The following is a 27,148-nucleotide window of genomic DNA, read 5'->3' on the forward strand; positions in this document are numbered from 1 at the left end:
CTCGGACGGCTCGTGCCTATCTCCCAGAGGCGAGAGCCAACAACTTGTTGTCCCTCGTCTCGCGGGTGCGAGCGTCCCAGCAGATCACAGCTCGGCAGATGTTGAGATTGCTGGGCCACATGGCCTCCACAGTTCATGTGACTCCCATGGCCCGCCTTCACATGAGATCTGCTCAATGGACCCTAGCTTCTCAGTGGTTCCAGGCTGCTGGGGATCTAGAAGACGAGTTTTCTCGAATCCCTGTACTGGTGGACGGTTTGGTCCAATTTGACTCTGGGACGTCCCTTCCAAATTCCTCAGCCACAAAAAGTGCTGACAACGGATGCGTCTCTCCTGGGATGGGGAGCTCATGTCGATGGGCTTCACACTCAAGGAAGCTGGTCCCTCCAGGAACGCGGTCTACAGATCAATCTCCTGGAGTTGCGAGCGATCTGGAACGCTCTGAAGGCTTTCAGAGATCGGCTGTCCCACCAAATTATCCAAATTCAGACAGACAACCAGGTTGCCATGTACTATGTCAACAAGCAGGGGGGCACCGGATCTCGCCCCCTGTGTCAGGAAGCCGTCAGCATGTGGCTCTGGGCTCGCCGGAACGGCATGGTGCTCCAAGCCACATATCTGGCAGGCGTAAACAACAGTCTGGCCGACAGATTGAGCAGGATTATGCAACCTCACGAGTGGTCGCTCAATTCCCGAGTGGTGCGTCAGATCTTCCAAGAGTGGGGCACCCCCTTGGTGGATCTCTTTGCATCTCGAGCCAACCACAAAGTCCCTCAGTTCTGTTCCAGGCTTCAGGCCCACGGCAGACTGGCATCGGATGCCTTCCTCCTGGATTGGGGGGAGGGCCTGCTGTATGCTTATCCTCCCATTCCTCTGGTGGGGAAGACTTTGTTGAAACTCAAGCAAGACCGAGGCACCATGATTCTGATTGCTCCTTTTTGGCCGCGTCAGATCTGGTTCCCTCTTCTTCTGGAGTTATCCTCCGCAGAACCATGGAGATTGGAGTGTTTTCCGACCCTCATCACGCAGGACGAAGGGGCTCTTCTGCATCCCAACCTCCAGTCTCTGGCTCTCACGGCCTGGATGTTGAGGGTGTAGACTTTGCCTCTTTGGGTCTGTCAGAGGGTGTCTCCCGCATCTTGCTTGCTTCCAGGAAAGACTCCACTAAGAGAAGTTACTTCTTTCATTGGAGGAGGTTTGCCGTCTGGTGTGACAGCAAGGCCCTAGATCCTCGCTCTTGTCCTACACAGACCCTGCTTGAATACCTTCTGCACTTGTCTGAGTCTGGTCTCAAGACTAACTCTGTAAGGGTTCATCCTTAGTGCAATCAGTGCATACCATTACCAGTGTGGAAGGTAAGCCGATCTCAGGACAGCCTTTAGTTGTTCGCTTCATGAGAGGCTTGCTGTTGTCAAAGCCCCCTGTCAAGCCTCCTACAGTGTCATGGGATCTCAATGTCGTTCTCACCCAGCTGATGAAACCTCCTTTTGAGCCACTGAATTCCTGCCATCTGAAGTACTTGACCTGGAAGGTCATTTTCTTGGTGGCAGTTACTTCAGCTCGTAGAGTCAGTGAGCTTCAGGCCCTGGTAGCCCAGGCCCCTTACACCAAATTTCATCATAACAGAGTAGTCCTCCGCACTCACCCTAAGTTCTTGCCAAAGGTCGTGTCGGAGTTCCATCTGAACCAGTCAATTGTCTTGCCAACATTCTTTCCCCGTCCTCATTCCTGCCCTGCTGAACGTCAGCTGCACACATTGGACTGCAAGAGAGCATTGGCCTTCTATCTGGAGCGGACACAGCCCCACAGACAGTCCGCCCAATTGTTTGTTTCTTTTGATCCCAATAGGAGGGGAGTGGCTGTAGGGAAACGCACCATATCCAATTGGCTAGCAGATTGCATTTCCTTCACTTACGCCCAGGCGGGGCTGGCTCTTGAGGGTCATGTCACGGCTCATAATGTTAGAGCCATGGCTGCGTCGGTAGCCCACTTGAAGTCAGCCTCTATTGAAGAAATTTGCAAAGCTGCGACGTGGTCATCTGTCCACACATTCACATCTCATTACTGCCTGCAGCAGGATACCCGACGCGACAGTCGGTTCGGGCAGTCAGTTCTTCAGAACCTGTTTGGGCTTTAGGATCCAACTCCACCCCCCGAGGGCCCTGTTTGTTCTGTTCCAGGCTGCACTCTCAGTTAGTTGGTAAATTTTTTAGGTCAATCTCAGTTATGTCCTCGCCGTTGCGAGGCCCAATTGACCATGCTTGTTGTTTTGAGTGAGCCTGGGGGCTAGGGATACCCCATCAGTGAGAACAAGCAGCCTGCTTGTCCTCGGAGAAAGCGAATGCTACATACCTGTAGAAGGTATTCTCCGAGGACAGCAGGCTGATTGTTCTCACAAACCCGCCCGCCTCCCCTTTGGAGTTGTGTCTTCCCTTGAACTGTATTGTCTTGCTACATACTGGACTGGCCGGCTCGAGCCGGTTTCGGGCGGGAAGACGGCTGCGCATGCGCAGTGCGCATGGGCGCGCGAGGACTAGCAAAGGCCTTTGCTAGTAAACTTTCCGATGGAGGGGGCTGCCGAGGACGTCAACCCATCAGTGAGAACAATCAGCCTGCTGTCCTCGGAGAATACCTTCTACAGGTATGTAGCATTCGCTTTATTTAAAGCTGGACTAATGTGACAAAAACTGCTACAGAGCAAATAAAATCATATTTTGTCTTTCTGTATTTTTGCATGTTGCTGTCACCAATATGTTACAATTTTATTGTATGAGATTGTGAGTAGGCAGAAATTGTTGGAAAGAAAAAGCACAAGAAGGCTTCATATTTGTCTATCCCCTTCACCTCCTCTAGCTTTTCTTGAGTTATAAAACCCTTGCAATTGAGTGTTTTATCTTCACCTGTTTTGCTGAAGCTTTTAAACGTAGGGCAGAGAAGGCAGCTAAGCAAGGAGCTCCAAGGCCAGGAGTTCTGGAATAAATAAATACAATTGGGTCCTAAAAACCCTTATTTAATTGAAGTTAGCATTCTAATGCTTCAGCCCAAGGGAGCTGCATCTTAGATTCTGTGATTTCCTTCAGTAGGAATAAGTCCAAGAATTATCTCTCTGAATGTAGATTACACAGTCTTCAGTAGAGTCTTGTGGTGGCTGAGCTAACCTTGAGTCGGTTACAAGCATGCATTTCACTGGTATTAGGAAAACAGTCTCTCTCTATCTACCTGCAAGTTCTCCGGTGTTTCTCCCTCTGGACTTCTCTTCTTCCTTTACTCCTTCCAACTCTCCAATTCTTTCCCAACTGAACTTTCTTCAGTCCAAACCTTTGGTATCCAAGCGTCAGATGATACCTGCGGACCAATCACAGACAAGGACATAATGTCCAGCCAGATTCATAGTCATGAAGAAGGCTTTGTTATAGTCATGAAATGGTTATCAAGGGCATGCAAACTCCTTGTCTGATTCCATTCTTTTTGGAGCCCTGGGTGTTTTTCTCCACCAAGCTTCCCAGGGAGATAACGGGGGCCAGTTTGCAACACAGAATCTGTCCTTGGATGACGTAAACTTGCAATGCTCAGCAGTTCTTTTTGAGATTGTTGGGCCACATGGCTTCCACAGTATATGTTAACACCCATGACACGTCTCACATGAGATCTGCTCAATGGACCCTAGCTTCTCAGTGGTTTAAAGCCACAGGAAGTCTGGAAAAGTGTCATCCGAGTGTCCCTGGAGCTTGTACACTCTCTTCAGTAGTGGACGATTCGGTCCAATCTGACCTTGGGACTTCAATTTCAAATTCCTCAGCCACAAAAAGTGCTGACGACGGATGCATCTCTCCTGTGGTGGGGAAGTCACGTATATAGCCTTCACACTCAAGGGGTGTTGTCCCTTCAGGAAACAAATCTTCAGATCAATCTCTTGGAGCTCCAATCGCTCTGGAATGCTCTAAAGGCTTTCAGAGATCAGCTATCCAATCAAATTATTCTAATTCAAACAGACGATCAGGTTGCGATGTGTTAACACCAACAAGCAGGGGGGCACCGGATCTCGCCCTCTGTCAGGAACCTGTCCAGATATGGCTTTGGGCACGCCGGCACATGTTTCTCCAGGCCACTTATCTGGCAGGCGCGTAAACAGCCTGGCCGACAGACTGAGCAGGATAATGCAACTTCATGAGTGGTCTCTAAACATGGGCATAATCTGAAAGATCTGAGCATGGGGCATCCCCTTGGTGGATCTTTTTGCCACTTCATCTGAACCACAAGGACCCTCAGTTCTGTTCCAGGCTTCAGCCCCACGACAAACTAGCGTCAGATGCTTTCCTTCTTCATTGAGGACAGGCTTTCTATATGTGTATCCTGCCACACCTCTAGTGGGAAAAACTTTTGTTGAAATTCAAGCAAGAGCATGGAACTATGATTCTGATTTCACCCTACTGGCTGCATCAGATTTGGTTCCCTCCTCTTCTGGAATTGTCCTCCGAAGAATCATGGAGATTGGAGTGCTTTCTGATCCTCATCACAGAACGAGTGGTCGCTTCTACATCCCAACCTCCAGTCTCTGGCTCTCACGATCTGGATGTTGAGAGCCTAGAATTTGCCTCAGATCTTTCGGAGGGTGTCTCCCGAGTCTTGCTGGCTTCCAGGAAAGATTCCACTAAGAGGTGTTCTTTCATATGGAAGAGGTTTGCTGTCTGGTAACTCTAGTACACACTAAATGAAATATGAAATGCTACAAAAATAGATCTTGTAAACTCACTCATTAAGAGCTTGATCTTTATAACAAGATGCTTTATGTGAAAAATCTGAAAAGGTGCCCAGTGAAGCCTGTTTTATAAAGCAGCAGCCCCAATAGTGCATAAATGCCAATGCACAAATTTACACTTGCTCCAAAAAGGTGTAAATATTTGTGTATTCTACATGTATATTTTATAAATAAGCATGTACATACAGCTCTGATTCAGCTTCTACTCCCCTGGGAACACCTACGCACAGATCATACAAAAGTGAGCATATTCTTTTTATTTCTTTGGGACACACCTAACTAGTCAGGTTTTCAGGATACCCACAATTAATATGCATGAAATAAATTTGCATGCACTACCTCCATTCTATGCAAATCTTCTCCTGCACATTCATTGTGGATATCCCAAAAACCTGACTACATGTGTCCTGAGGAATGGGTTGAGAACCCCTGGCTTAGACCTATCTAGCAGAATCACATAGCCTACCACATCGTATGCCCTTGATGATAAATCTAGCAATATCAGAAACGCATGTTCCTTTATATCCCAGTATTCTAGTTTTTAGTTACAGATGTAGATTGTGTGTCACTTTTTTTTTTTTTTTTTAGTATGTATGGATCCTTTATGCTTGTACTATGCATTCTTGAACTCTACACATGAGGCGCCAAGTTGAGCTTGGAAGCTTTTAAAGTTGTGTTTTTAATAAAAAGTTTATATATATATATATTTATATTTTTTTTTTTTTTTTTTTTTTTTTTTTTAAGGTGACCGGACAAGCAGCTGTCCAGTGTTATTCATATTGGATGAATTTGATCTTTTTGCTCATCACAAGAACCAGACCCTGCTCTATAACCTTTTTGACATCTCCCAATCAGCACAGACTCCTGTTGTTGTAATAGGACTTTCATGTAGACTGGTAATATACATAAACTAATTTATTTTAAACTAGCTGTTGAGCCCGTTAAAACGGGCTAGTATGGGGTTTTTGCAAGGACCCCCCCCCCCCCCCCCCCCCCCCTCTGAGTGGCCGCCACCACCCCTGCACCCGTCCGGGCCCTCTCTTCGGTATTGAACTTACATCGGCGAAATGCAGGCAGCACGCAGATCAGCTGAGCTCTCATCAGCCTTCCTTCTCTGCCTGTGTCCCGCCCTCGTGTGACGTAACGTCGGCGAGGGCGGGACACAGGCAGGGAAGAAAGGGCGATGGGAGCTCAGCTGTTCTGCGTGCTGCGTTTTGCCAATGCAAGTTCAATACCGAAGAGAGTGATCGGGCCGGGTGGAGGGGGGCGGCGGCGACCTCGGGGGGGGGGGGGGGGAGTGGTAGGGACGTCTGCGCCTTCGCGCAGTTTCCCTCTCTGTCCCGCCCCCGTCATCACGTATTGACGCGGAGGCGGGACAGAGGAAAGTCTCTACTGCGCATTTGCGAGTGAGTACGGTCACTTGCCATTTATATGTTTGATTTTCATGCACCTTCAGAAAAACTGAGTCTTAAGCTAGGATGTTGTCTAATGGAAACAAGAAAAAATAATGTTGCAGTGTGAGCGTTTGAGACTTCATAAAGCTTTGACTTCTAAAGAAGACCTTGAGGGTTATGCTTTTTTGTACATAAGGAAAATATAGTATAATGTGAATGGGAAGACCTCGTTGTCATATCAGTCACTGTATTGAATGAAAGTGACTGAATGGAGCCTCAGCTCACTTTATTTCAACAAAGTGACTGATTTGACACTGAGGTCTTCCCATATATATACATCATCTTATTTTCGTCGAGTATTGGGTTTACAAGTGGGTTTAGGTTTATTATTATTAGCATTTGTATAGCGCTACCAGACGCACGCAGCGCTGAACACCTGACAGAGAGACAGTCCCTGATAAGGATGGTAGTAAAATTAGACTTGAAGACAAGCACTGCAAAGATGAGACCCAGGCCCTGGTGTAGGTATTGCTAGCAGGGTAGTCAGGAGGGAAAGCATAATCAAAATAATAGATCTTTAAAGCCATTTTAAACTTTTTTTAAAGGATGTTTCTAAGCCTATGTTAAGGGGCAGTCTGTTACAAAGAGAAGGAACTAAGACTAAAGCACACATGACTTGTGCAGTCTGAACTAATGTGGTGATGGGATGGTATGATAAGGAGATTCAGTGTAGAAGGATCAAGTAGGTACATATGGTATAATAGCTATATAGAAATTTGAGTAATGGTGACAATTTTGTTTTTTATATTTTACTACTTGTGTGTCTGATTTATGCTTTTGGTTGTACTCTGTTTTAGCTCCTTTAAAGAACAGTTAATCAAATTAATTTAAAAGTAATAGTTAAACCATTCACTCTTTACTTTTTAAACACTAGTTTGCAGTGGTATAGCTAGGATTTAAGACTGGGAGGGTGTGGAGGAGATAACCCCCTCCAGTAACTATACCCTGCAAAAAATACATACCAGACGTACATAGAAAACCTGTTGTAATACAGCAGGACATTCAGGCCTTGGATAGCAGCAACCCTATTTATAAAAGACAGCACTATAGAATGCCAGTATAGTTTCCTACACAGAAACTACACACTTGTAGAATACCTCACTTCTATTACTCCTGCAGAATACAGACAGGAGTGTCATACAGAATAGCCAACCGCTAACCACAAGTAGGAACTCTGAGACTTCTGAATGTAATGTCACACTGGAGAAACAGAAATGTATTTCCTTCTGTACTGTGTAAAATATAAAGTTAGAAGGGTTGCACATTCCAGTCACCTAATTGAAAATAAAATGTTCTACCTTTACCATCTGGTCCAACCTCTCCCTTTGACATTTCTTGTCTCATCTTCATCTAATTTCTTTTCCAGGGTCTCATTTTAATTTCATTCTTTTATCCTCTTTCTCTCTATATCTCTCTTTAATTGGTCATTCCTTCATTTTGTTTTTCTTTTGTGCATTTCCACTCGGTAGTCTTTCATGAAGTGGAGTGGAGGAGTGGCCTAGTGGTTAGGGTGGTGGACTTTGGTCCTGGAGAACTGAGGAACTGAGTTCGATTCCTGGAACAGGCAGCTCCTTGTGATTCTGGGCAAGTCACTTAACCCTCCATTGCCCCATGTAAGCCGCATTGAGCCTGCCATGAGTGGGAAAGCGCGGGGTACAAATGTAACAATCAGACAATCAGTCTATTCAAGAGCTAGCTTTCCACTTTTTGCGAAGTGCAGAAACATTCAAGGCAAAACAATGAGGGGGTCTTTTACAAAGGCGCACTAGTGTTTTTAGTACACACTAATGATTAGAACGTGCTAAATGCGATAGACGCCCATAGGAATATATGGGCATCTCTAGCATTTAGCGCCCATATATTCCTTGAGAGAAGGAAGTTTTTGCACGGGTAGTGGGATTTTATTTTTCAAGAAGTCAGTAATTTGAAGGGTAAAGAGAAACTTACAGCAAAGTTGCTGTACAAAGATATGAATCGTACTGTTATACAGCTTTATTATGTATGTTTATTTAGTTTAATCATGCAGTTGATGAAATGGAAGTGATAATCATTTTCAGTATTTTACATTTTTAGGATGCTCTAGAGTTGTTGGAAAAGCGAGTGAAGTCACGTTTTTCTCACAGGCAGATCCATCTGCTGAACTCATTTAACTTCCAGCAGTATCTAAAAAAATTTGAAGAACAGTTGCTTCTACCTGCAGGATTTCCAGATGTGTGCTTTGCTGAGAAGTGGAATAGTAATATTCAGGTACATTTCACCCTAATTTGCTTGTAGTTAGCTGGCTGAAATGCTCCTTTTAATTGTATTTCTTAATGGCATCATGCTGGAAATATGTTCTGCAAGTTCTATCAATCTGGTTCTTATAACAATACTTATCTATATTTTAGGCTCTCTTGGAAAGCAGGACAGTAGAAGATGTGCTAGAAAAACACTTCAGCCGTTCCAAAGATGTGCGATCTCTCCAAATGTTGTTGGTTTGTAAAAGGTTTTATTTAACTTCAGCCAGCCTTTTCCCTTTCCCTTCTCCCGAAGTTCTGTGGAACTGGCTAACTTATTCTATCCTTACTAAACAAGAAGTATCTAGCTCACATAAAGTAATTCTATAAGCAACTGTATGTAGAACAGCTTTCTACAGCTTCAGTTGGGTTTTATAAAATTGCTCAGGATTTGTGCCAGAAAATATATGCTATAACTTTTGTGCATTCCTTGTCATGTGCACCAAATGAGTCCAAAACCTGGGGTTTTGCGTTCATCTACCAACAGATGGAGTTACAGGATTGTGCTGTACCTTAAAAGAGCTCTCTACACTGAGTTGGTATTCTCTCTCCAGTAGGTGATACATTGGTCACTGTGCAGCTCCTGATTTGGGTTTTAACTTCTTGAACTAGTTGGGGACTAGTTTATCAAAAGTTAGTGGGTAGGACTAGCAAACTTCTATGGGGAAGGGCTGTTGATACGGCAGTATAATTGGTCCTTTGGGATTATGCCTGGTCGTGTCAGTTGCCCCTCCCCCAAGACATTCTTTTTCTGCCTTCTCTTTTAAAGAGAACACTTGCTGACAGAAGATCAATGACTGAAAGAGGTGGGGTTCTTTCGGCAGTAAAAGCTGGATTTGCCCTGAGAGGTTGGAATTTCTGTGCACTGAGTATTTCTCTGTCTCTAGTGGATAGTGACAGTTGGTCTGTGCAGCTCCTGAATTATTTGTCTAAGGCAGCTCCTGACCCAGTTGGAGAACCAGGCATCAGTTGAGCAGAGTGGATACCTCACCTGAGGGTGTTTTTTAAAATAAAAAGCATAAAATTGAAACTGGACATGGATAATACTCTGAAGAATCTTTGTTCTTCTCCCCTACCCCCCCCCCCCCCCCCCCCCCCTTTGTTCATCACAGTTTTTTCTCCTTTCCTCTGGAAGGGGTTTAACTAATTGCATGGGAAGTTATTTCCTCACCTCAAAACAGAGCTTCAAACTCTGCAGTGTTGTTCTAGGCTACAGTGCTAGAATCAGGTGGGAGTTGGCATCCACACTCTGACTTTTTTTTTTTTTTTAATCAGGAAGCCCTGAGGGAGCTTGTATTGTGGAGGCCCAGTGTTCAGACCGGCAGCAGCGCTTCTTTTAGAGTGGCTAGGTTGAAGCACCAGCCTTTTCTGCCAGCTGAGCCCACACATGCTTTGAGCCATTTCTAGCACTAATCTGTGTACCTGCATGGAAGGAACCACAGATTGCCTTTGGCAATGTTATGGATTCTAGATCATTTTACTGATAGGGGCAAAAAAAGAAGGAGATTGGTTCCACAGAAAGGGATAATGCCTCAGTGAGGACGTCTGGGAGAGTGAAACTGGTGACCCTTATTTTCTTAAGACTTGATCTCTGGGTAGCTCTCAGCTGGATCATGAGATAATAATCTGTAGGAAGCTCCTATATTCCTGGGTGGTCATAGGCCTCCCCTTCCCTTTCCCCTCAAGTGTTCCTGATACTTTTTTTTTTTTGTCCAAGCTGGAGATGGGATCTCCTCAGGCTGTGATTCCTGATTCTATCTTTAAAGTGGCCAAGTCTGTGTTATCATCTTCACCAGAAACAGAATATAAGAATACTAGTAAAAAAAGGCCCGTTCCTGGAACGAATGAAACGGGCGCTAGCAAGGTTTTCCTGGGAGTGTGTATGTTTGAGAGAGAGAGCCAGAGCGAATGTGCGGGTGTGTGACAGAGTGAGACTGTCTGTGTGACAGTGTGTGTGACAGGGCCCCCTCCCCTGTTCCTAATGCCCCTCACCCCGTTCCCTCCCCTCCTTTTCCTCCTCCTTCCCACACTTTGGGTTCCTTAAGGCTTTCAAAAGTCTATGTACCCCCGTGGCCCTAACGCCCAGTATCCGGATACCCCACCGCTTTCCTCCTCACCCCTCCCCCAAGATGTAATACTTTCACGTACTTCATTTTTTAAAAAAAGTGTCCTATCTACCCTGTGTACAAATGCCCGGCATTCAGATTGTGTTCCTCTCGTAAATTTTCATTTCTTTCATTCATTCAGAACTTGCCCCCCCCCCCCCCCGAACACTTTTGGTTCCTTCAGTCTTTTAAAACTCTCCTATGTACCCTGTGTGCTAATGGCCAGCATTGAGATTGTTTTCCTGTCCCAAATTTGCATGTCTTTCAGTCATTCACAACTTCCCCCCCCCCCCCCCCTTCTCCAGTTTAACACTTTCGTTTCCTTCAGTCTTTTAAAACTCTCCTATCTACCCTGTGTCCTAATGGCCAGCACTCAGATTGTTTTGCTTTGCCAAATTGTCTGTCACTGATGTCAATGAGGTCAGAGCATGCCTGCCTAGCAGACCACTTCCGGCAGGCACGGTCCCAAGCACATCCTGTTGGAGGTGAGAATTATTATATAGGATGGTTGTTGGACCCCTAGGTGGCAGTATTCTTATGTAAAGCTATATTTAGAGGGAAGCACAGCATTCAGACCCCACCATGGTAGAAAGTTTTGAGTCCATTTTAACAATCTTTCTTTTTTTTCCTTAGTCTCATTCCAGGCAGTTGTGTAGTTGCTCCAGATCAAGAAGTCTTGTGTTAGGTCAAGTTAAGGTCTTGTTGCTTTTTGGCAGCTCCCGTACAGAGTGGCAGAGAAAGCAATCTCAAACAGGTTGTGCAGTTTATCCTCTGCAAGTTCTTTTTGAAGAAGTCCTGGAATTTTAGGGTCCAAATTCAGAGGCCTGCTGGAATTATTTATGGGAAGTCCTTCCACGCCTTTGGCCCCTCTTCCCAATACTGGTCATTGTTGGTTTAAATTCAGAGGAAGGTAGTTTTGGAAAGAAAATTTGACTGGGATGGACATCTCCTCGTTGCAATCAGCTGGACTAGCTGGGCTGCTCATGGAAACATGAGCTTGCACGCTATTTGGGTTGGGCAGGCAGTTACTTGTCTGCCTTACAGCTATTTGCCCCCATCCTGGTTACAGCCGTGCATGTTAAGCAGGAAAACACCAAAGACAGTATCTACTGAATTTCATAACCTAACTCGTGGTTCCTCACAGTCCATGGTGTCAGCCATTTTAGATCCACATTTTGCCTTCACGTCTCACTAAGCCACCTTGCAGTCCTCCCATAGAAGCTGCAGGTTCAGCAGCCATTCTGGGTGTGCACTAACATCGACCACTGCCTTTGTGACATCTCAACTCCTTCTTTTTACATACATCTTACTGGCTTCCTCCAGGAGTGGGCCTAGATAACATCAGACCACTGGAAATAATCAAAGGAAGTTATAAATTTGAGTCTTACTTCCTTTTGGTCTGTTTTCCTCCTCATGCCTGCTAGATGTCAAAAGAACTCTCATGCTTTACTTTGAAGTCTCACCAATATATTCTTGTAGGTCAGATTTTGTCTTTGTTGGTAAGACCCAAGGAAGGCGAGGCATTGTCTAAAGGTACCATTGCTCGTTGGTTAATTGCCTACAGCTGTGAGAGTCCAAATCAATGAGGGGTAGCTTTTGGGTGGAGTGTACTGCAGTGTCTCATTCAGATACCTGTAAAGCAGCAGCGTGGTCCTACCTATATACTTTAGCAAAGCACTGTTGCTTGGATATGGCATCTAGGGAGGAAGCTACCTGTAGAACTTTAGTGCTCATAACAGGGACAACTGTTCCCTCTCCCATGTTGTAGACTAAGTTTCTATAAACCACAAGTTCTAGACTTCTGGTGCACCTGACAAAGAGAAATTAGATGCTACTTGCTAATTTTCTTTCCTTTAGTCACACTAGATGAGTCCAGTTACCTGCCCTTATTTTTCTTCATATCATTAAAGCAGAGTTTTTATTTTTGCTAACTTCATTTTTCTCTTGTTGAGCAAATGTTTTTGCATTATGTTGCATTCGTACAGCAACAATTTTCCACTGCTTTATCTAATACTAATTTCTCACAGCTACAAAGAGTTCTATTAAAACACAACACAATTCTCTATTCTCTATCTCCGTCTGCTGGTAGATTGACACAAACCCACAAGTTCTGGACTTATGCAAGTAAAGGAAAGAAAAGTAGCAGGTAAGATCTAATTATTCCATATACATGAAGGTGTTCTTGCCGGGGGGGGGGGAGGGGGGCAGAACATGCAAAGTTGGAATGGGATTGACACTTAAATGTGTGTTACAAGCACATGCATTTACACAAGTTCTTATTAGCAAATATATCCACAAAGGTATTATCTCTTTTGTAGCAGGTGTTACTTGTGCAGGACCTTCCTGGTAGCTATTTTATAAAGGCATATTGGCCCATACATTAACTTTAAATTATCAAAAATATCTTCTATTGGTTATATTAAAACAACTTGAACATTAAAACATAAGATATCCCATATTCCCTGGTGATTCCACACACTGTTAATAATAAGTACGTTTTCATCGCATCTTTATGTAGTCATATGACCTTAATCCATATGAACATAATTTTTGTGGTCTTTGATCAAGAGGAGCAAAATAGTACTTAATTTCTGTTCTAGCAATTAAGTTGTATAAGTACTTAGGAATAGAAATAGTGTGGCCGTTGTAAAATACACACGTGTTGTGCCCATCTTCCTTACTTTCCTCAGCACCCTGTTATAAAATCACCCCCAAAAAATCTGAGTAACCAAAATGGTTTAGCTAATTGTTTTTCTTGATTATCTTCATTTGCTTCCTTTTGCATTTTTTCTGAATTTATTTTTTTTTTTATAATGCCTTCATTTGAATATAGGCCAAAAATCTCCATTCAACAACAGTTATTTGCAGTTTAAACCATGGTTGGATTCATCACGCGTAACAATTTCAAGCCAGATGTATTGCTTGAATGAAGAACTCATTACACTAGTTTACAAGATATTGCTGCCTAAAGAAGTAGGTGGTATCTACTTGTTTTGTGAAAACTTTAAAACATTTATCGATCCTTGAATCATAAAGTTGTGTGGATTAATCCACTTTATAAAGGAAATTAACAGAAATAAAGAAAAATATGATTTTTTTTTTTGGACTAATACATTTGTTATCCTATATTTCCTTGTTTTATTTTTATTGCCCTTTAAACTGGACTAACACAGCAGCCACACTACTTTTATCCAAGATATTGTCCTCACCTAAGGAAGAAGGTTCTGCCTTTGAAACCTACCCTTGAAGAGTGGCATTTTAGAAAGGATGTACAAATCAAAATTGAGACATCTAGGTCAGGATAATTCCTAATCTCTCCAGTTGAACACTTCTCAAGAGGAATACTGGTCTGAAACCATAGACCTTTGGTCTGGCCCAGTATGGCAATACTTATGTACTTATGATAGATCTCTGCTCAGTAGCTCTTGGAAAATCATCCTGTGATCTAGGAAACTGAAGCGTTCACATTGACGCCATCCACACAGCCACGCATTCAGCTCCAGGATGCAAGCTTCCCTCATTTGGCCTTACCCTCAACAGGAACGATCAGTGAGTACACACCACCTGTGCACCTAACTGCTTCACCCTCTGTCCCAGACCCATGAAGTTACTTTTTGATATGTTCATTGGGATACCTAGTATCGTTTGTGCCACATGGGTGAATGGTTTACCTAGCAGTATCATTTGTGCCAACATGGATGAGCGGCATAGGATAATGCTCAGGCTTGATGAGCCTCGACAGACTTTCTGCTACATCTTGAATCTTGTCCAGGGAGGTGTGCTGTTTAACTACTGCCATCAGATCTGGTTGGCAAATGGGTGCCCCTGTATCCTTCATAAGAGAATCACAAACCAGCACTACATTTTGCTTCTTATTGGCCACTGATCCAGCAGCTTTGGGATTTTTGAATTTTGTTTACTCATGTTCTTCAGATTTTTTTTAGCTCTTCTACCTCCAGGGCTGCAAACTGGTTCTTCAGTTCAACACAAGAGGGAGTTGGGAGTTGATTTTGCAAGATCTGATGCTCTCCTCTTTCAGCACCTCTCCTCTCTCTTTGCTGGAAATCCCTGATGCCTCAAGCTGGATTTCTGGGTTGTCGCAGATGCTTCTTAGTTCTTGTACTTCTTCATGAGAGATTCAATATGCGTACATCTTGCACACGAAGCCAGTCCCTCACTTTGGATCAAGCATTCAGTCTGGACAAGGACAAAGGCAGAAGCTGTAATGAGAGCAGCATCTTTGGGGACATGTTTTAGTTATACTTCCTACTGTAGAAGCTTTTTGTAACTGTAGATAGAGAAAAAAAAAAGTACCAGTCTCAATCCTATTTTTGTCTTCACCTGTTCTTTAAGTTAACAAGAAGCGGGTAGTTACTTTAATGTGAGACAGAGGATAGTGGTAAATGGAGTTCGCTCTGAGGAAAAGGATGTTATCAGTGTTGTGCTGCAAGGATCAGTCCTTGTGCCGGCTCTTTTTAACATCTTTGTGAGTGATATTGCAGAAGGACTGTCTGGTAAGGGTTTGTCTCTTTGTGGATGATACCAAACTCTGTAATAGGATAGACACACCAGAGGCTGTGGATAGCATGAGGAGGGATCAAGCAAAGCTTGAAGCTTAGTCCAAAAATTGGCAATTTAAGATTTAATGATAAAAAATGCAAGGTCATGCACCTGGGCTGCAAAAATTCAAAGGAATAGTATAGGGGTGAAGTACTTCTGTTCATGAAAGAAAAGCAGGACTTGGGGGTGATTGCATCTAATCTTAAGCTGGCCAAACAGGTCGAATAGGTGACTGTCAAAGCCAGAAGAATGCTCGGGTGCACAGGGAGAGGAATGATCAGCAGGAAGAGCAAGGTGTTAATGTCCTTGTATAAGTCTCTGGTGAGGCCCCATTTAGAATACTGTGTGCAATTCTGGAGACCACACTTTCAAAAATATGTAAATAGGATGGAGCCAGACCAGAGAGTGGCTACAAAACTGGTCAGTGTTCTTTGTTATAAAGTATATAGGGATAGACTTACATACCTCAATATGTACTCTGGAAGAAAGTTGGGAGAGAGGGGATATGATAGACGTTTAAATATCTCTGTGGCATTAATGTACAGGAGATGAGCCTTTTTCAAATGAAGAAAAACTTGGGAATGAGAAGGCTTAAGATGAAGTTTAAGAGGTTATAGGGTCTGGAGTAATCTAAGGAAATACTACATTTATATGGAAAGGGTGGTGGATGTGTGGAATAGCCTTCCAGTGGAGCTGGTGGAGACTAGGACTGTATCTGAATTCAAGAAAGTTGGGGATGGCTTAGGGAGAGGAGGAGATAGTAGATGGTCATTTGGCCTTTATCTCCGTCATGTTTCTATGAATGGGAAATAGGCACACATAAATGAGACTGAATCTGAGATATGAGCTGCTTCATATTTTGTGTCTTCTGGTAAAGATATTTAGTAAATGGAACTCAATGTTGTATGATTAAAGATCTTAACATAGTTGCCTTCAACAGAACTTTTTACTTTCCCTTCAGATGCTGGTCTTAAGTCGCATAACTGTCTCTCATCCGCATATAAATGCAGCAGACCTCGTAGAAGCCTACAGACTTCAAAGTATGGACTCTAAAGTCAGTATTCTGCTTGGTAAGGATTTTGCATTTGATAAGACTACCTGGTCATTATGCAATAGAGAACTGTATAGGAGTGGAGATCATGGAAATCCTGAGGAACCCACAGGAATGGAAGAAGTTGCTCCAAGATTCCTGTGGTACTGTAGTCGGAATCTATGGTGACATCAGAATGAGGCTTGGAATGCTCAGAGGCAGCTGAAACACCAGATGAGGCTTGCAGCACTCATTGGTTGAATAGTGTATACCATCCAAAAAACCATGGGAGACTTTTGGGGTCGGGATGAATTGGAGGGCTGCAAATGATTAAGTAATAGCATCAGTTCCTGCAGGTAATAGGTGGGGATTGAGGAGATTAATTGCAGGGGTGGGTGGAGTGGGGATGGATCTGGGTGGGTATGGGATAGATTCTATTGGAAACTTGCAGGGATGGGTGAAATTCCTGTCCCCGTGTAACTCTTTGTGCAACTCATCCATTGTGGGAATAGCAGAGTATCTACAAGATGACACATTTCTTTAAGAGACTGTTTGAGAAGCCTTTTTTTGTTACAATGGATGTGAAATCTTACAAGTAAGGATATAGGTGGTGATGTGCAATGACGTTTTAAGAAATGTCAAATGTTACTTTTGAAATGACACCATTAGATGAAAACGGTTTATTGAGTGTTCATTGTTAACAATGAACACTCAATAAACCGTTTTCATCTAATGGTGTCATTTCAAAAGTAACATTTGACATTTCTTGTTTCTCTGTGGGGTAGTAAAAATTTTAAAAGGTGGGAGTTGCATACTTGTGATAATGTTATCATCTCACTTTTATGTATGTCTGACCCAGAGGCTAATTCTGTCTATAATTTGGCAGAGGCTGTATGTGTAGGAAATGTCAAACTAAATTTGATGCCAATGACAATTTGGTACTAGATAACTTCTGAACCAGTTATTGATTGTGCACAGTCATTGCACAAAAATATTCTTGAAGCAGTCTACCATATTCCATTACATAGTCCCATATTTAGACTAATTTCTTACTAGTATCAGAAATTCAGATTTTAACTTGAATTTGTGCAGATGTTCTGAAGGGCTCAAAGTATTTAAAAGTTCAGTTGGGTATAGTTAAGGGGCTTCCATATATAATTGTAAATTTATAGGGACAGGGAATACCTAGTGAACCTGAATTCAACTCACTTTGAGTTACTACTGAAAAAGATGTGTGTGAGAAATCCAAATAAATATTTTCCAGCTAGTTTTGGGTTCTTGGTGTTTATCATTGTCTTTTTGTCATAAGTACTATTGCTTAGTGCCTTTTTTCAGTGGAATCTAATATAGACGTTTGTCACTTGGGCAGTGTTGATATAGTAAAGACACACACATTGAGTGGAAGATAAGATAAGCCTAGTAATAGGTGGGCTAGAAATTATTTAAATAAGAGTTAAGAGGATACATGGTGAAGTGGTGTCTTTTCCAGTGCTTATCTAGTAAAAATCTATTACTATTTTTGCATAAGTAGGTTATTGATGAATGTTAAAAACCTAAAATCTAAAGCCCTACATATAGTTCTTATGAACTGCCTACAAAGTCAGCACTTTTGTAGATGTGTTTTTGATCATACCACCTATTACCTACATATACTTCCTCTGCCTAGTGGGCTTACAATCTAAGCTTTTTTGTACCTCTGGCAATGGTGGATTGAGTGACTTGCTTAGGATCACGAGTAGCTGCAGCAGGAATTGAACCCGGTTCTCCTGGTTCGTAGCCCAGTGCACTAACCATTAGGCTACTCTTCCATTCATTTGTAGAAGATCAATTTCCCTGGCAAATGTTTATAATTTGATCCACATCTTGATTTGTCAGTTACATTAGCAAACTCTCCAATTTTAACATCTCACTGTTGAGATAAAAAAGCATTTGAGAGGCTACGTTATCAAATTAAATGACGCACTCAAAGTTTTACATGAATGTCTAATTTGAAGAAAACAAGCATATCGGTTCTCTACTTTTCAGATAAGGCAGAATTTTAGTACACTTAATGGTATGGGGAAATTGTTTAACATTCAGAGCGATCACACAAGCAGCGTCATGTATCAGATACATTAGTCATTATTACTGTTGAAAAAAAACCCTGCTTGCAACATGCACCTATGGACAGTATCTTTTGCAAAGCTAGAATGGACTGTTTGCCTAAAATATATATAGAAATCCCCCTTAGTGACAGCATAAAAAAAGTAACAATGTCCAGATGTGAAGGCAAGGACATAATCATTTATTTTATTTTGCTGCATTTACATCCCACATTTTCCCACCTATTTGCAGGCTCAATGTAGCTTACAATATAATACAACTACAATCACATTGATGGAATAGAGAATCAGAGTATATATAACAGGAGCAAAATGAGGAGGAGTTGGGGCTGAGGACAAAACCCACAGGGTTATTCACTAAAGATGTGTAATAAAGAGTTGATACGTATAATTTAAAAAGAAGACTGATCAGTAACTGCTTAAAATCCTTAAAATGACAAAGTAGTCTTTGGTATGGTATCTGCGAGATGAAAATTTTATGTAGACTTGGAGACGCACATAGGAGCAAGGCATATACAGTACCTTAACATACGCTGATATCCAGGCCATTTTCATCCAAGAAGCATTGCAAATCAGATAGGTAACTTCTTGGCCAGGTTCTGGGCGTGGATGTCTGTGGTGTCTGTTAGTTCAGCTGTCTTGTATGGGGTTCTTGGAGAGCAGTAAGCTGTTGAACAACTGTTGATAACTCCAACTTAATTTCCACTGTATTCTACAATTTTTTTTTTAAAGAAGATCTTTGTCGCTTTTTAGTAAGTAATGAGGAAAAAAATGACCCTAGACAATTTGTAGATTTTTCTAAGGCTAGGGAAGCTCCAGAAGTTTTTTTGACTGCTAAACTCCAAAGACAGTGTATATATAATCATTTGTCCTTAGCACCCTCCTCATTTTCTATTGCTTTATATTTTCCATAGGTTAATTTCTTGACCCAATTTATGTAGTTTAAAATGTACATGAATCTTTTTTTTTTTGGATGTTCGTTTTTTTTTTCCCCCTGTATTCAAATTTAGGGGCCCTTTTAATAAGCACGGTAGGGTGTGGCAAAACAGCACTACCGCCAGGTGCCACGCCAGAAAATAATTTCGTATTTTCTATCGCCGGGGCAGGAAGTAGGTGTGCCCGGCGGTAATTGGGTATTGCCATGCGCTGCCTGATTTCACATCTGGTTAGCATCTGAGCCCTTACCACCTACTAAATAGAAGGTGGTAAGGGCTCAGGCAGTTAATGTCTGTGTGCTAACAAAAAAAAAAAATTTGGTGCACGGCCATTTATGACCTCCATAGTGAAAAAAGTTTTTTTTTACTGCCGCGGTAGTAAGTGCAGCAATTCTACACACCCACATTACCACAGGCCACTTTCTGCCGCAGCTTAGTAAAAGCGCCCCTTCTGTGTTTGTTTTTTGAATGTACTATTAAATGTTCAGTAAAGACTTGATATTTTAAAAATTTTTTAATTTGGTTTTCATTAGAGCCGAGTGTGCAGCCTTGGGATAGATTTTTTTAAATGAATATTTATTTTGACAGTTTAGTTTCTTTGTAGTTCTTTTTTTTTTTTTTTTTTTTTTTTTTTAATTACAGAAGTTATTTTTAGTGGAGGAGTAGCTTAATGGTTACAGCAGTGTTCTGTCTCCATTTAAATGTGTGCAGGAACTCAGGAATTTTAGACAGTGGCTTCATTGGAGATAGGTACCAGCTGAATGATTAGCTGTGCATGGGTGAGATCAGTGACAGCAGCAGGCTGAGAATCAGGAAAGAGCCTGATTTCATATCCCATTTCAGCTCCATGTGATCTTGGGCAAGTTGCTTAACCCTCCATTGCTTCAGGTATAAATTTGATCCCTTTAGTGCATGCTAAATGCTCTGCTGCATGTCCTGTTTTATATATCTGGGCCATGTGGTGCTTAGCACGCTCTAATGGACGTTAGTGTGTACTGAGCTTTAGTGAAAGGGCCCCTAAGAGTTTGAGCCCTCCAGGGAAAGGGAAATAACATTTGTACCTTAATGTAGGGCACCTTGAGCTACAACTGAAAAAGGTACAAGCCAAGATCCAAAGAAATTTAAAAAACAAAAAAAACATGTTTAGTAATAAGCTTATAGTTAGCAAATAAAATTATTATTTTTTCTTCCTATATAGGTCTGTCTGTGTTGGAAGTCTGTTTAATCATAGCAATGAAACATTTGCATGATATTTATGAAGGCGAGCCTTTTAATTTCCAGATGGTCCAGAATGGTAAGGGAGAACACCGGCATATATTATAGCAGTGGGGAGCTACTTGCACGCTGTCGGTTGTTGGAGAGCATTGTGTAATATTCAGGCATTGGCTTTGTGGGTGTTTGGCCAGAATAAGTATGCACAGCCTTGTTGCTGGCATGACTGCTGGGACCGGGGTAAAGGTAAAAGGAGGCGATTAGAAAGAGAGGGTCTATTGGGGCTAGGTGCACAGAGAGGGAGCTGGAGTGACTAACTGTTGGGGCCAGGAGGATGAGGGAGAAGGAGGTTGCTAGGCTGTGGCTGGGATAAGAAGGCCAAATATTCATAACAAAAGCTGATTGGGGTTCAGCTGAAGAAAAATGACTTGGCAGAGACAGTGGATGTGAACAGGCTCCTCCAGTGAATTTCTATGGGTTATCAGCTAGTACATTGTTTGTTTTGGATTTTTTTTTGCTGATCAATTGAAATGTGTACCCTTTTTAAGAAACAATATAAATGTGTCTTCTGTTTTTGATTCAGAGTTTCAGAAATTCATTCAAAGGAAGGTTCATTCTGTGTATAATTTTGAAAAACCTGTAATCATGAAGGTAAGGCATTATAATTACAATTGTGACTGTGTACAAGGGGAGACATTTTAAATTAGTTGACCAAATACATATAAAAGTACAAATGTACTGTACTAAACAATCTTTTACACTTACAACTAGTACTTTTTAGCCATGTCTCATTTCTTGTAGCTATGTTCTGACAAATTGATTCGCTACAGATTGTACTTTTTTTTTTTATTGACCTATCATAGCAATATCTAAGAGGTGATGATGTGTATATGATGAGTTTGAGACTGTTTGGGAAAGGGTGATCAACAACTTGTTTAGATTGATCACTCTCACCACTATCTTGCCTGCAACAAGCTACCTCCCATCCTAACCTCCCTAGTTATGCATGTGACTGCATGGGTAATACGGGGAGAAGACGCGGCTTGTAGTTGTAGCATGTGACATAGAAGGTAAGGTGAGCATAGGAAGGGTATACATCTAACAGAAGGTAAATTTGGAGAACAGGAAAGGGAGTTTTACGAGCCAGTAGCACACATTTCCTGTGACCTGGGGGGGGGGGGGGGGGTCTCTACATAGCAAATTATCCAGACATCCACGAGGTCTATAAAATGAGTGGGGTGGAATAGATAGTACTGTTCTGAAAGACTAAACATCAGCATTTTAAGACAAGGATAAGCCATGAATCTAATAAGTAGCATGTAAGTGTGTGGTAACTTCCTCCATCCCCAGTTTATATTTATGTCCCCCCCCCCCTTTTTTTGGGGGGGGGGAGTAACTTATCTCGATTTGTATTCAAATAGGTTTATATTAGAGTACACAATTGACTGACATAGAGGCCTATTTTCAGAGCACTTAGACTTACAAAGTTCTATAGTAACCTATAGAACTTTGTAAGTTTAAGTGCTTTGAAAATGAGGCCCTGAGTGTCCTTTCAGCTAAAGAGGATCTTGAAAGTTCATATATGTGAATCATCTCTGTATTATTTTTTAAAACTTAAATCTACTGGCATTTCAAGCTGCTTAAGCAATACAGTCAGTGGATGTATGTTTCTTTGATGCACCTACCCTTCACATATCCTCTAAATACCACTCTTCCCCTCCATTCTACCATTGCTGCATATAACCTTATCACTATCCCTTGCACTCCCCCCCCCCCCCCCCCCAAAAAAAAAAAAAAAAAAACAGTATTTTCAACAAGAAGATATTTATTTTTTCCAGTGTTGGGACTTTTTGAAAGGAGATGGCAAAACTTACAATTTGTTATAACAAACTGTTGTCAGTTTTTACCTGGTGGTACCATCTCTCCATTTTCTCCACCCTCCAGTCTGGGGATTCTGTTTCCCTCTGTGAGGTCAGTGCAAGTCTCACTGCTGTAACCTCTAGTTGAAACAATTTATCCTTCCCTTCATCAAGCCCCATTACCAACATATTCAGCAAAGCAACTACTGTTGCAAATAGGGAAATAAATCTTTTGGCTATAACTTGTATTTCTCCTTTTTAGTTATGTAAAGCTTTTCAAGTCTTTGTTCCTGATCATAAAACTGCCCCATATACCAGTTCCACCCTGTCCCACCTGCAAAATATTGCCTGATCTCTCCGCAGGGAGAACACCTTATATCTGAAGAGCATATACCAAGAATTCTTCCTTGCTCCCAGCAGTCCATCCCTAGTCCTCTTCCAGTAAGGTTACAATAGAGGCTCTTCAGACTTTGCCCACCTAGGTTGCCTGGAAAGATGCATCAGAGGTATAACATTCTTTTCTTCTGCTCTATTTTTGTCCACTGCTTGATTTCTGCATCTACTAGGCCAATATCACCCTCAGTTGGGCTGCCTAATAGTACCTCTTCATGTTCAGTACAGCCAGCGCCCCCCCCCCCCCCCCCCCCCCCCACACACACGCACGCACAGTTTGCTTATCACTTATGGAATTGGAGGCTGCCCAGATAAGAGGTTGCTCAAATTATAACAGATCTCCTGGTTTATCTATCGAAACAGTAAGCAGTGTATGGAAGAGGCACAATAATTGTGGCAGTACCATCATCTTAACTTCAATCCGCCCCAGCCATGAAAAAACACAACTTACCATTGCTCCAGTTATTGTCCTATTTTCTTAATGGGTCTGTAATATAGGTTCGTTCGTTGCCCCATATTAAAATCTAAATATCTAATTGCTATTTTTACCCACCTAAAAGGGAATTGAGAACTCATTTCTACTATATCTGATAATTTTAAGAATCTCAATTTGGGTCATATTCACTTTCTCTGCAAATATCCAACAGACAGAAGCGGAGCCAGGTTGAAGGCACGGGGGGAGCGACAGCGGACTTCGCCAGTGCGCGTTTTAAATGCAACACATTGAGTAAAAAGAATAGGTGCTGGCGGAAGTCCATTTGGGTGAGCGGCTGGTCCCATGGCGCCTCCCCTAGCTACACCACTGCCAACAGACTGCTAAAACTTGTCACTTCTTTATAACATCACCAAAATTCGTCCATTCCTTTGAGCACACTAGCAAAACCCTTATCCACACTCTTTATCACCTCTCACTTAGACTACTGCAACTTGCTTCTCACAGGTCTCCCACTAAGCCATCTCTCTCCTCGTCATTCTGTTCTAAACTCCGCTGCACAACTTCCGCCAGTGTCACTATGCTCATATTAGCCCTCTCAAGTCACTTTGGCTCCCTATCCATTTCTATATACAATTCAAACTCCTCTTATTGACTTACAAGTGTATTCACCCTGCAGCTTTGCAGTACCGCTCGCCCTACACTCCTCCCCAGGAACTCATTGATCAGGTAAATCTCTCTTATCTGTACCCTTCTCCTCCACTGCCAACTCCAGACTCGTTCCTTTTATCTTGCTGCACAATACGCCTGGAATATGCTGGAGGGGTTGTAATGCCAAAAGTTCGTACCTGCATATGTGGTGGGTATATTCCAAACTACAGCCCTTCTGGACCAAGGTTCTAACTCTATTGCAGGGACCTGTGTTGCTTTGATGCCTGATGCATATCTATTAAAGGGGGGGGGGCTGGCAGGCTACCCTGGGCATCAACAAAAAATCTTATCTATTTGCCTACCTGCGGCAAGATGTGTCATAGCAAAGGAATGGAAATCTGAAAAGCTGCCGACTATCACAGCCTGGTAAATGAAGCTTCATTTTGTTCTTTTAATGAGAAGCTTACAGCCTATTGGAAGTGAGCTATACAGTGCTTTCTGGACTGGGAAGTACTGTTACAACAGTATTTGGACTCTTTCTGAACGTTTTTGTTTGATACCTCATAATACAGTCAGTAAAGTTATAAGTTTTTTACTATGTCCTGAAACAGGTCGCCAGGAGAGGGGATTTGGGGGGGGGGGGGGGGGGGGGGAGGGTGAAGCATTATCTTATTTAGAATTCTTCTCAGATGTGATATTGATCTTCTTGAGTGTTTATAAGTTTTGGCTCTGGTTCTAATAAAAATTACATGTTAAAAAAAAAAAAAGCCTTGACATACAGGAGAGGGCAGCACAACACCAAAGAATGAATCAAAGATAGGAAGTAAAAACTATCACGTGCTGCACAAGGCTTGTTTTTGTTTAACTGAAAAGAAATTCCATAGTACTATAAAGCATCTAATTTCTTAACAGCAGTGTTGTATAGTAACTAAGTAAATGTATATAGATAAAATCAAGAGCACACTGAATACAAGATTGAACATCAGAGTGCTATTAATAGAATAGCAGAGAAACCCTGGTGGAGCACTGTGTAGCAATGAACCATAAATTTGAGGACTACAAATTTTTTTTGTTAATATAGAAACCAAAACTCCCTAGGAAAGGGTGTGATAATGACAATTTTTTTTTTAATTAGGACTGAACTTCATCTAATTTTTGAATTTGGAACTGTGTGCCCTAATGTATTTAAGAACTGGATTTGGCAGCCTGTTTATAATTATTCTAGTCATAGGCATCATGTGGACTATTTTGCATATACACTGTAAACAAGATATTTTTATTTGAGTCTCTTACATAGGATGGGATTTTTGGAATCAACGGTCTTAAAAAATTTGTGAAAGATAGATACTGGCTCAAATGTAGGTCCGATCCCTGATACAATGTTGCATCCTAGTGGATGTTCAAGAGACTTGTGTATTTTAGGAAATATATAAAAGAACAGGAATATGTGGAAAGTGTTTTTAGATATTTGTTTTCTTTTTGTAATGTAGTTCCCCTGCAGTCCAATCTCTAAAAGCGAGTCAATTTTATTTTTAATACAAATAGTGGGATTTTTTTGGAAGTTTTCTATAAAATGTATGATCTTAAAGCTGTTTGTTGATTTCTTTCACATATTCATCAGTATCCATTATGACAACACCTCCTCCTTTGTCATCAGGTTTTATAATTATGTTAGGATCATTCGTTAGAGACTCAATGGCAGCTCTTTTGCTTTTTCAAATTGAAGTAAATTCTCTTCTCTTTTCAAGAGTGGAAAGTTCTTCTAGCACAACGCTTTCAAAGGTCAGAGTCAAGGGATCAGGTATTCCAGGGGGCATCCATCGACTATCACGTTTAACAAAGGATATATCTGTAGCATTTGAAGTTTGTTTTGCAAAAGTCAATCGTTTTTCAATTTTCACATAGTGATAAAATTCTACGCTAGTATTAAATGCATTGTAAGCTAGTTGGTATAAATGACAGGCCTTTATTTAATACTGCAACTTCATCAAGACCCTACTGGAATCTGTTCAATACTTTGTTTCCACAGGGTCGTATATGGAGGAGCTGATGGATCAAAAATGTTTTCAGAATCTTTCCTGCTGCTTTTTCTACTATTCTTGTGATTCTGCCTGTCCCAGTCTTTACTTATCTCATTATTATTCCTATTACTTTCACCTCTTTTTGTTTAATTTGTTCACTTTCAAAATTCAAATTTTTTGTATTATCCTGATATCTCTTAGGCTTTTCTCTATAATCCCTATATCGAAATACTCTTGAATTTTTCAAATTTCAATTGTCAGTATCCTGTTTACTAAGCTGCACTGTAGGTGTACGCGTGCTTTTTAACTCGCACGCTGATAGACATACCATTATATTCCTATGGGTGTCTCTATTGTTAGCATGCGCTAATTTTTACTGCACACTAAAAACTTTGCATGCCTACAGCGTGGCTTAGTAAACACGGCCCTATGAGCTTTCTTAAGATTCTTAATTGTACATTATCATTATGAAATAACAGTTCAAAACAGATATTATGCTGTTTTAGAAAAGTGAGTTCTCAGATCTAAAGAACATTTATTAAGAATTGCCTCCCACTTATTTAAAAAGTCATGATCTTCTGTATATAATTGAGGTGGCTTAGCAATTCTTAACCCTTGAGGGATCCTTTTGAATCTACAATAATCTAACAAGTTTAATGGTTTCATCCCAATGGTCTAAATCATTGTCGACACTTACATTCTGAAAGAACATTTCTTTTGGGAGAAGGCTTTGTAAGATCTTTTCATTGAACACAGGATATTTTTCCATGGAGAAGACAATCTTGGCTTCAGAAAATCTACACAGTATGGCAGAGTCACTTCAGGTCTGCAGCACTTGCAACAAAAACCATCAGACCCAGAAATAAAATCCACACAATGTCTTTATTAAAGCAAAACCAGATGTCCACATTTCACCCACACAGGGGCTGCTTCAGGTGTTTAGAAATAAGTGATCATAAGATTATATAAACATACAAAACACTGAGTCTACAAATCATAAAACATGCAAAGTGTAAGGGATCCAGATGATATAGTTGTGTGCACTTACAGTATTACATGCACATATATTTGAGGTATACCAAATCACGATAGAGACTGGAATGCGAAATGGATAAGAGGGAATAGATGTGAGCAACGGGAGAGGTGGAGAGGGGGGGATTTGGGCTTGGCAATGAGGTGCAAGGTTTGACTTGCAGGAGATTGCTTCCTTGGAATGGAGTAGGACATGGGTGGTTTTCCCACTAATGGTCTGTGGGAGGAGAGAGGGAGGAAATGTGGAAGGTGGGGCAAAGGGGGAGGAGACTGGAGGTGATCACTAAAGGGTCAGGGACATGGGATTATCTATTAGAAATAGAGGG

At 41.7% G+C, this 27,148-nt stretch overlaps 1 protein-coding gene across 7 annotated transcripts in view; it reads left to right on the top strand.

Annotated features, from left to right (window-relative positions):
* ORC4 (origin recognition complex subunit 4) overlaps positions 1-27,148 on the top strand; it is a 119,203-nt gene that overhangs the window by 86,709 nt on the left and 5,346 nt on the right. For all 7 annotated transcript variants that reach the window (XM_030209061.1, XM_030209063.1, XM_030209058.1 and 4 more), the window contains 6 exons: positions 5,504-5,655; positions 8,287-8,460; positions 8,601-8,687; positions 16,116-16,224; positions 20,420-20,515; positions 21,017-21,084. In XM_030209061.1, coding sequence (XP_030064921.1) covers positions 5,504-5,655; positions 8,287-8,460; positions 8,601-8,687; positions 16,116-16,224; positions 20,420-20,515; positions 21,017-21,084 — 686 coding nt within the window. The remainder of the gene's footprint in view (positions 1-5,503; positions 5,656-8,286; positions 8,461-8,600; positions 8,688-16,115; positions 16,225-20,419; positions 20,516-21,016; positions 21,085-27,148) is intronic.

The sequence above is a fragment of the Microcaecilia unicolor genome, chromosome 7 (genome assembly GCF_901765095.1).
Source record: "Microcaecilia unicolor chromosome 7, aMicUni1.1, whole genome shotgun sequence".
NCBI classification, from domain to species: Eukaryota; Metazoa; Chordata; class Amphibia; order Gymnophiona; family Siphonopidae; genus Microcaecilia; species Microcaecilia unicolor.